The sequence below is a fragment of the Sceloporus undulatus genome, chromosome 5 (genome assembly GCF_019175285.1).
Source record: "Sceloporus undulatus isolate JIND9_A2432 ecotype Alabama chromosome 5, SceUnd_v1.1, whole genome shotgun sequence".
In the NCBI taxonomy this organism is placed as follows: Eukaryota; Metazoa; Chordata; class Lepidosauria; order Squamata; family Phrynosomatidae; genus Sceloporus; species Sceloporus undulatus.
The window spans coordinates 83,907,090-83,917,857 of record NC_056526.1 but is presented as its reverse complement, the minus strand read 5'-3'; the positions used below and the strand labels follow the sequence as shown (position 1 = coordinate 83,917,857).

The 10,768-nt window shown below is 43.6% G+C and overlaps 1 protein-coding gene across 2 annotated transcripts in view; it reads left to right on the top strand.

Moving 5' to 3' along the window:
- Nucleotides 1-1,331: 1,331 nt before the first annotated feature.
- LHFPL3 (LHFPL tetraspan subfamily member 3) overlaps nt 1,332-10,768 on the top strand; it is a 250,211-nt gene continuing 240,774 nt past the window's right edge. For both annotated transcript variants that reach the window (XM_042470715.1, XM_042470716.1), the window contains exon 1: nt 1,332-2,162. In XM_042470715.1, coding sequence (XP_042326649.1) covers nt 1,598-2,162 — 565 coding nt within the window. In that variant the 5' untranslated portion in view covers nt 1,332-1,597. The remainder of the gene's footprint in view (nt 2,163-10,768) is intronic.

The window sequence follows — 10,768 nt, the reverse complement described above, 5'->3', positions numbered from 1 at the left end:
AGCGATGACGTTTAAATGGAGCCGTGCAGCAGTTATGTGTTTGTGCCGCCGCAGGCTGCTTGCAGCCGTGCAAAACAGAGCCGCTTTTCAGCGCTCCTTTTTTGCCATGTAACAGTGCCATGCAATTTGGTTGCTGTGGCAAGGAAAGGCAGCCCCAGCCTGCCCTTTCAGGCGAATGTGTACCAAGCCTTAGTTACCTGACAGTTTATCTAGCCCTGCCTTCTAGATACCTCTGAGGAAGTAGACTTAAGTCTAAGAAAACTGATGCTATCAACTTGTAGATACCTCTGAGGAAGTAGGTTCCAGTCTAAGAAAGCTGATGCTATCAACCTCTAGATACCTCTGAGGAAGTAGGCTCAAGTTTAAGAAAGCTCTTGATGTCTAGATGCTATCAACTTCTAGATAGCTCTGAGGAAGTAGGTTCCAGTCTAAGAAAGCTCATACTATCAACTTCTAGATACCTCTGAGGAAGTAGTCTCACCTCTTGGAGGACTCATGCTATCAGCTGCTAGATACCTCTGAGGAAGTAAGGGCTGTTCCACAGTGGGACACACTCCCTTGGGGCCTGGTGGAGTCTCCTTCCTTGGAGGTCTTTAAACAGAAGCTGGATGGCCATCTGTTGGGGATGCTTTGATGGAGACTTCCTGCATGGCAGAATGGGGTTGGACTGGATGGCCCTTGGGGTCCCTTCCAACTCTACGATTCTATGATTCTAAGTATGCTCAAGCCTAAGTCTCTCTTTTAGTGTAACTCTCCAATGTACCCCACGGTCCCTTCGCAGTCAGAGCCTCCCACCCCTCCAAGGTCCTTTTCTTCCCTCTCTAGGCCCCTCACCCTTAGAGGGGCAAAACGTGGCTTGTTGTCTCCGTCCAGCATTCTCTTCCACATGCCCCCCCCCCCAAAGAACTAAGGGGGGGTCTCCCCCTCAATTTTAGGGGCGTATGCTCTGAGGGAGAAGAAACCCAGCTCCACCTGTTGCCTCCCCTCGAGCCTCTGTCTGCCTGAAGTACCCCTCGGGGCCTATATTATTCAGGCTGCCTCCACAGTGGGGACATAACTAGGTTTAGCCCCGCTTTGTCTCGGCTGAAGGCTATGGAATTCTGGGAGTTGGAGTTTGTTGTGGGGCCAAAACAAACTCCAACTCCCAGAATTCCATAGCCTTGAGCCGAGACACTTAAAGCGGGACCAAACCGGGTTATGTCCCCACTGTGGAGGCAGCCTGACTGTTTTCCCCCTCAAGGCTCCTCCTCAGCGCAGGAGGGGCGGGAAAAGAGGGGGGCTTCCCAGCAGAGCAGGTGGCCTTCCCACAATCCCTCATCATCCCTCAGTCCAATGTGAGAGAGAGGAGGAGGAGAAGGAGGAGGAGGAGGACCAGAGGCGGCACATTAGTCCTCCTCACTGCGCACCAGCAGCAGCACCAGCAGCAGCATCACCAGAGAGAGAGAGAGGGAGAAGAGAGAGGCAGGGGCTTCCAAGGGGCCTGGGGCTGCCTTCCTTCCTCCTCCTGGGGAGGCAGCCGGGTGGGCTCTGCTGGGGCCTCTCTGGAGGCTGAGAGGGGGATGCCCGGGCTGCCTGTGTGAGGGGCAGAGAGAGGAGGATGCCCGGGGCTGCCTCTGTTGCCAGTGCTGCCCCTGCTGGCCCTGCTCCCTCCCCGGGGCTGGCCTCCTCCTCCTCCCCGTCCCGCTGCTGCCCTCCTCCTGCCGCCCCTCCTGCCCTGCTGCTGGGGGTCCCTGCTGCTTCTGCTGCTTCTGCTGCTGCTCCTTCGGCCGAGGAGGCGGCCAAGCTCTACCACACCAACTACGTGCGCAACTCCCGGGCCATCGGGGTGCTGTGGGCCATCTTCACCATCTGCTTCGCCATCGTCAACGTGGTCTGCTTCTTCCAGCCCTACTGGATCGGCGACGGAGTGGAGACCCCCCAGGAGGGCTACTTCGGCCTCTTCCACTTCTGCACCGGCAGCAGCGCCTTCTCCCGGGAGCTCACCTGCCAGGGCAGCTTCACCGACTTCGCCAGCCTGCCCTCGGGCGCCTTCCAGGCCGCCTCCTTCTTCATCGGCCTCTCCATGCTCCTGGTCCTCGCCTGCATCGTCTGCTTCGTCCTCTTCTTCTTCTGCAACACCGCCACCGTCTACAAGATCTGCGCCTGGATGCAGCTCAGCTCCGGTAAGGGCTCTTCCTCCCCCAAAAGCAGAACAACAACAAAACTGGGCTGGTTGACTTTCCCTTGGAGACTGCAGTCACAGGGAGATGGAGGAGGGGGCTAGGAAAGAACTAGAACAGATCCCCCAAAGTCAAAGATTTACAACTGAGAAGAGAAGGTGAAGAGGTGATATGAAAGCCCTGTTTAAATACTTAAAGGGATGTCATATTGAGGAGGGAGCGAGCTTGTTTTCTGCTGCTCCAGAGACTAGGACCCCAAACAAGGGATGCAGGCTCCAGGAAAAGAGATTCCACCTCAACATTAGGAGGAACGTCCTGCCGGCAGTAAGGGCTTTTTGATCGTGGGACATATTACCTTGGAGAGTGGTGGAGCCTCTTTCCTTGCAGGTTTTCTTTGGATGGGTTTGATTGAGAGTTCCTGCATGGCAGAATGGGGCTGGACTGCATGGCCCTTGGGGTCTCTTCCATGATTCTGTGATGAAGAATGGGGAGGGTGGCTAGGAAAGAACCAGAAACCGATCCTAAAATGCAAAGGTATGTGACTGAGCACAAAAGTTAGACTCATACAAGCCATCATATTCCCTATTGCAATGTACGGATGCAAGAGCTGGATAGTTAAGAAAGAAGACAGGAAGAAAAGCCATTCATTTGAGATGTGAATCATATATAGAATCATAGAGCTGGAAGAGACCTTGAGGGCTGCCAGTCCAACACCATTCTGCCACGCAGGAACTCTCCATCAAAGCATCCCTGACAGATGCTTTGAGGTGACAAAGCATCACCTCAGAAATCAGCCTAAATATCTTAGACTGCTTTGTGGGTGGGGTCCTCCCCCCTTGACATGGAGGCCAGTGAGCTGCTCTCGGACACCAATGAAATCAATCCTGACAGATGTCCATCCAGCCTCTGTTTAAAGACCTCCAAGGAGAAGGAGTGTGTTCCACTGTCGAATAGCCCTTACTGTCAGGAAGTTCCTCCTAATGTTGAGGTGGAATCTCTTTTCCTGGAGCTTCCATCCACTATTCTGAGTCTTATTCTCTGGAGCAGCAGAAAACAAGCTTGCTCCCTCCTCAATATGACATCCCTTCAAGTATTTAAACATGACTATCATATCACCTCTTAACCTTCTCTTCTCCAGGCTAAACATTCCCAGCTCCCTAAGTCATCCCTCATAAGACATGGTTTGCAGACCCTTCACCATTTTAGTCGCCCTCCTTTGGACATGCTCCAGTTTGTCAACATCCTTTTTGGATTGTGGTGCTGGAAAAGAGGGCTGATGGTCCCATGGGTAGCCAAAAGGACAAACAAATGGGTCCTACAGCAGATCAAGTCAGATCAAGACAGGGGGGTTTGGAGATGTCTCATCCATAAGGGTCACCATGAGTCGAGATCCACTCGAGGGCAGTTAACAATGCATCCTTGGCAGGGTTCATTTTGAGACTTCTCCATAGAATGGAAATTTGCAGGGACCTGGGAAGGCTTTCAGGGTTCCTCCATGCCAGAGAGTCTACTTTTTGTTTTATTTTTTGCAAGAGGGAAAGGATGGTGAATGTGAAGTTCAGCCCATCCCTGGCTTTTCAAGGGTTCAACACCTTTGGGGCTGGAGGTGGATGTGGACAAAGATTTGATAGTTTTGCTGGGGAAGGGTTGTGGGCAGGTGTAAGAGAGAGAATGGTCCACCAGAAACTCATGGGTGGATTAAGGAGATGGGTTCAAAGCTGCCTGTGAAAAAAGAGGACCTGTGAGACACATGGTGCAAATGCCTCTGTTAGCATTGCTCACTTAGATTATCACGTTTGTCTTTCTGGGTGGTGTATCTGTAGCATCTTATGGCGTCACCTGTGTCGGACAGCTTGTACCTGCTTCTGTCTCCAAAATGGAAAAAGAGGCCTTTGTGATGAATAGTAAGAGCAGTATTTTAATGTGAAGTTGAAGCCACAGATGCTGGTGAAACATCAGGGATAAACTCTTCCAGAACATGGCCACATAGCCTGAAAAACTCACAAAAAACTACAGCATCATTTTAACTTGGGGTGAGGGGAACCTGTGCCCTGGCAGAGATTGGTGCTTGAGTAAAGAACATGGAGGGATGGGAGTGAGATCCTTGGGGAATGCTTGGAACAAACCCCCAAAGTCAAGGCAAATCTATGCTTGAGGTGCCTTTGGTTCACCTCTCAGTGCCATTTGCAGTGGTGAATGTGAGTGCCTAATCCCAACATGGGTAAGGTCTCGGTTTTTCATGCTGAGTTGTTATGTGGCCAGGATCAATAAAGTCTTAACTCTCGTCTATGAGGATTGACTTCTCAATGTGTGTGAGAAGCCAGGAGTCTTGCAGTCCAGTCCAAGCAATGTTGACTCAGAGTTTAATCCTGTTGTATACTGCTTGGTGCTTAGTCCCAGACGATAAGTGTTTGTAGGACCAGTGGCTTGATCCGGATCCCTGTGTGTGATCTTTAGTGGCTCCGTGAGTAAATTCAAGGAGAAGATGTGCACAAATGCTGTGACTTGAATGGATTCTTAAGGAGCTTTTAAGTGTTCTGTTCTCCCTTTTTGAGTACAAATAAAGCTTAATGTCAGTTTGCCAGAGGAGGAGACACCTGTATTGCTGTGAGAAGAGAGGGCAAAGGAACTGTTTCAACATCTAAAATAGAAAAAAAAAAAAGGGGGGGGGTTTAAGTGTGCTGCCTTTTATGTGAGAAGGTCTAGGTCTGGGCCTGATCTTGGTTATCAGGGTATCATTAATATCAGATTATTGTGGCCCACACAGATGCTAACCAGCTTCCAATATACACAAGGTAAGTTGACTAAAATGTCTTCTTGTAAAGGTATGTAACTGGCTTTTATCTAAATTCCAACTAACCAAAAGGAGGGAGGAAGCATGTGGCAGAGCACTGAATTTGCTGAGTGCTTTGGGCATATTTTCAAAGCAAGTGGAAGAGGGAGAAAAGAAATCAAGGGCAAAGAAGGCCATAAACCCTTTTAGTGAATAGCAAAGGTGATTAATTTGATGTAAGACAGGTACATAAAATCCAAGTAGAAATCCAGTTTGACTGCCTGCCAGGAAAAAGAAAGAAACAAATACATACTAAACAGACCCCTGAACATGCAGGCTTTTGCTGCAGAAATAATTGGTTAAAATGAGAAGGCATTATCCCCAGAATAGGTGTTCCTGAGTTATGTCTTGGAAGTTAAATACTGTATAGTTGCTATATTTAGTCACATAATAGCGATATCTTCAGAGCTTTGTGCTCTTCAGGATTAGGTTGTCATTCAGAAAAAATCCTGATTTGAATTTTAATGCAACTGTATTTATAGGGCTGTAAATACATTTGTTGGTTTTGATCTCTTCAAGTGATCCAAAACACTTTAAAATTTTAGATGGAGTTTCAGTTGTAGGAAATAAAGTAATGTTTATGTACCTAGAGAAACCTGTGTAAAGGACACAACTATTTTTTTGTATTTGTAAGATGTTTAACTTTTGGAAAGAATAAAAAGATGTAACTACCACTTTTTTAAGCTTTCCTAATATGTAACCAAAGATATAATCTCACATGGAATCTTTTAGTCTGTAATGAATTCAGTGGATGTATACTTTTCTTATAATGGGGTAACAGACCAGCCTGGACACTCTTGTCTTCATTACTACACACCCACAGGCTTCCAAGAGGCTGGTATGTTAATGTATACAGTTTTTACTTAATACATGTTCACAAAAAGCATGAAAACATCCTCCTTTGTTCCTTGATTCTAACTTCTTCTTTAGTGGGTTTGACAAAAGACTGACAGATTTCAAGAAAGATGTCAATATTTTAAAGCCGATATTAGGGAAGTGCTAAATATAACTTATCCCACTTCTGATCGGTTCTTCAGTGAGACTGCCAATTAATTGTATTGTTTTGAATTAAATCTTGTGCCTCAGTTGTGCGTTTTGTATTTGGTAAATAGATGGATGCGTCTGTGCCAGGGCTGTTTCCTTAGATTATACAGGCTTACCTCAGTTAACAAAGGCCTGTTACAGACTGCCAAAATAAAGCTGCTTTGGGTCTCTTTGGAAGTATGCTGTTTAAATGATGTATGCATCCTAAGAATCCGGCAGCTTCACCAAAGCTGCACTCCAGTGCTTAGGAATGGAGTGTGGCTTTGGCGCGACCTCCGGACTCTTAGGACCCATGCGTCATTTAAATAGCATACCTCCAAAGAGACCCGAAGCAGCTTTATTTTGGCAGTCTGTAACAGGCCAAAACCTTTGACAAACAAGCACCTTTTTACACCTTCTTAGCCTCCCTTTTTCTTCTTGTCTTTTGTCTAACTGGAACATTTTTAGCGGCATTGCCACTGTGAGGATGGTAAAGGAAAGTTGGAGAAACGTTTAGTGTTAGGTTGCAGCAGCATATTTGCAGAAAACAATGCAATAAAGCTTGCTTTGAAAAAATGAGGGTTACTCTAGCCAATCCTACTGCTGCTGCATGTGCCTTCCTAGAACAGGGAAGGTAAACAGCAGCTGTCTCCATGCTGTAAATAGCAAAACAGAGAGGGAGAAAAAAGGAAAGCATACATACCAGCCTCAGCATGTACCCCCCCCCCCCATCATGTTCTTTTAGGAAAAACAACAACTCATACATCTGTAAATTTGACCAACAAAATGGAAATCATTAGAAAATTAGAGGTCAATGATATATCTCCCAGGATTAATTTTGGAAGAAACTGTCAAATAATCTCTAGAAATTTCAAAATATTTGAGATTACTTATACAAGGCTTACCTGACCCAGTTATTTCATTTTATATGTGCATGTTAGTTTTAGATTTTTTAAAAGTCTGAAACATGTTGAAATGTCCTTTTTTCCCCTTTCCTTTTTTTGTGCTACAACCTATCCTGATTTTCTTCCATGTTATTTCTTTCTCTCTGGCACCAAATTTTCTGTTAATGAGGTAAAGCCCAGAAATGCATCTAGTTCATTAATTTCCATGTACTGAAGGATTACAAATGATTTTGCAAGAATTGCTAATGACTTTGAAGAAGTTCAATATGGCAGTTTGTATTGTGGAAGTATGTGTCTGAAGCATTCTCAAGTGATCTCAATCTTCACACATTGTTCCTGCTCTCTCAGTGCATTGAAGGAACAGTATTGTGAATGAACACAATATTGTGGACCATAAAAGTTGCCAAAATAATTAAAACTGTGGCTACATTTGCATTTGCAACTCTGTTATTAACTCTATATCAAATGAGGTATACATTTTTTAAGTCAGCTCTTTTTAAATAGCTAGCTTTCTGTTCAGATAAATGTTATCAAAGTACCATGTGTTTTCAGTGACTAAACAGTAGGGATATAAATTCTTGTTTTGTTCTCTTTGGCAAGAAGAAATAATTTAAAAAAATCCTGCTGCATGTAATTACAAGATTTTTCATGCTTTTTTGTCTTTGTTGTATAATTTTGCACTTTGGGATGTTTTGGCAAAAAATATTTTGTTTAAATAATGTGTTTTTCACAAAACACATCGCTTTTTGTTCAAAAATCAATCTTGGCATTTTACACAAAATCTGGGATTTTTCCTCCCACAAAAACGTTTTGTTGTTGGTGGTGCAAATGAATTTTCACAATAAGTCCTTGAAATCTTAAAAACATAGTTGCAACGGTTGCCCATTTTTCATTGAACATCAGAAAATGTGTGACTATTCTTTGCAATCCTACTGGACAATCAATAGTGGAACTTAAAAAGCAAACAAGCAACATAAATGAAAATATACATTTGGCTGATTTTTCTTTTAAGAGAGCACACAGTACTATGGCCTTACTGTTTTCTCTCTCAGAATTATAGCAGTTAAGAAACAAGAAGAATATTGCTTAATTTTTGTTGGTTGGATTGGTTAATAATTCAACCATTCTTCATTTTTATTATGTTCCTGCATGCACTACACCCTGTGAAGAAATGCACATTTTTAGGACTTAAGTGTTCAATAATATGGGAGGTGGGATGAAGCATAGCTATGCAGTAACTGTATAGGTAATATTTCAATATCGGCTCTTTAGGATGGGCTCTAATAATTTTCCAGCATGCTGTATTGGGTTTTCAAAATTGAGCTCTTATAAGACCTTGTGTCACTATATACATTTTAAAAACATAGCTGAAAATCTATATACACAAGCATCCAGTCTTGCCTCTTTCCAGATTCTTCCTCTAATCTGCAAGTCATAGTGTGGAATATGCAATACTTACATTATTCAATTTAGCAAAATAAATCAACATTAAAACCTCATGGACTCTTCTTAGGTCAAAGATTGAGAACTGTTAGGCCCCAGATTCTGTTAGACTGACGTTACTGTCATCCCTGACCATTAACTCTGCTGACTGGGGCTGATGAGAGTTGAAATCCCCCAAACATTTGGAGAACCAGAGGTCCCCCACACCTGCATTAAAGAAATGGCTAGGCTAATCAGCTAAGCTTCTGTGACACAAGAGCACTGATGATTCCATGGGCTTATGTTGATTAGACCTTTATTACCAAGCAGTTTATGAGCCTAGCAGCTGACACATAAGAATAGCCAAGGATCATCCTGATGCTGATAAAGGTGAGGAGGAGAACGCAAGACCGGCAAGGAGAATGTTTTCCAAGTATGAGAACAGTTCCTCTTATTATTTTTAATTGTGTGCCTTGAAGTCATTTCTAACTTATGGCAACCCTAAGGTGAACCTATCATGGGATTTTCTTGGCAAGATTTGTTCAGAGGGTATTTGCCTTTTGCCTTCCTCTGATGGTGATAGAGTGTGACTTGCCCAAGGTCACCCAGTGGACTTCCATGGCCGAGCAAGGATTTGAACTCAGGTCTCCAGAGTCATAATCCAGTTCTCAAACCATTTCATCATGCTGGCTCTTCCTTTTAGTTGGAACATCTGCTTTTGTGCAGAGCTAAACGTGATTATGAAAATATAATGGTCACTATTTTCTGTCAGCAGAGAGACCAGTTTTCTATGGCTTTAGTTCTTCTTTTGGATGTGCACATGATGTTCAGTGTCAAGGATTTGATATTTGGCCTTTGAATGTACAGTTGCTTATTGGTATTGTTCTTATGAATTATTATTTATAAAGTGGTGTGGACACCAGGCATTACACAATAAGGAATCCTTTGGGAAGTACTGAAGGCTCGGGATTAGCATTGATAATTATGGACTTCAGCCATACTGACTTTACCCATGTAATTCAGAGAGAGGAGAATAATTTGCCAAGCTGTTTTAATTAATTATGTATTACTCATTCAAATGGAGGTCAGCGAATGGACCAGCAATATCGTGGTTTTCAGAGAAAGGCCCTGTGAACCTGTTCTTTATCCATAGAGATGAAATGTAATATAAAGATTCAAAATTATTTTGTAAGCTCACTGCTTGCTAGTTAAACCTTCCTGACTTGCTTATTGAGAACTCAATGCAGAAAATACTATATTTTTAAAAGAATCATTTTTCAACAGAAGTTGCAAATTTCATGTCTTGGTGTTATGCTTTCATTGGTTCTGCAGTCAGATATGAATAGATGCAACAAAATATAGACAGAAAACCCTGATTTTTTGGTGCATTTTCTGCCTCAATTTGACAATAGTCACATGCGGCACAAGTAAGGCAAGAGAGGCCTTAATATCATGTGTGAGAATAGCCTAGGGATGTGATTTTAGATTAAAACATAACTCTGTGCATATTCTGATTTGATGTCTTAATACTGCAAGAGGGACAGTGGAGCCTTGGCAAGAGAAGCATGAAGTGCTTCTTTATAGTTAAGATATTTACAAAGCTGCCAGATACAAACTCAGGCAATGTGTCCAACCTACCTGGTATATTTTGACTGGCATAGCTTTCCCAGGTTTTTGCTTTTTGCCTTTTTCAGCCATGCTTTCTAAGATCTGTTTCACTGGAGATGCAAGGGACTAATGTAGCTTTGCCCCTGATACTTTAAAGAATACCATGTTTGCTTGTCGCACCTCTACTAATGCAGATTCTGTTGTACTTCATTGTCATTGTGTGTACAGTTTTATGGCCAGTTTATTGGTGGTGATCAGCCTTCTGGTGAAAAGCTTCTCTATTGAGCTAGGCTAAGTGCAAACCATCACTCAGGCCATAGCTGAAGCCTTATTAACTTAGGAGGCCTATCAAACATTGCCATCGGCTGTCATACTGTTCAAAGAGCACAGGGTCAGTTCCATGTGGGATGTCACTATATGGAGATCTGCCTTTAGGATTAAAGAAAAGAGCAAATCCATATTCTGTCCCCTACTGTCACAACTAGGAAATGGAACCTCTGATAGCGCTAGGAAGAGCAAAAGAAGACTTAATTCTCAGTGGCTGGAAACATTACAGTAGTAGTTGGTTTGGTCTGCATTTCAAAGATGTCCTCACATTTGAGTCAAATTCTGAATAGCAGCCAATGAAGAGAAAGTGGCATACTTAAGGGCACATGAGAGCAAACCCTGCTCAACCCTCAGTGAGAGGGAACCTTCAAAGGTGTGTGTGTGCGCGCCGGGTTTTTGTACATGGAAGTGCAATGCAAGTATTTGCAACTTACAACTTTTCATGTGCTATTTGCTCATCAAACTATTACCTTGAGTAGTACATTTCCTGA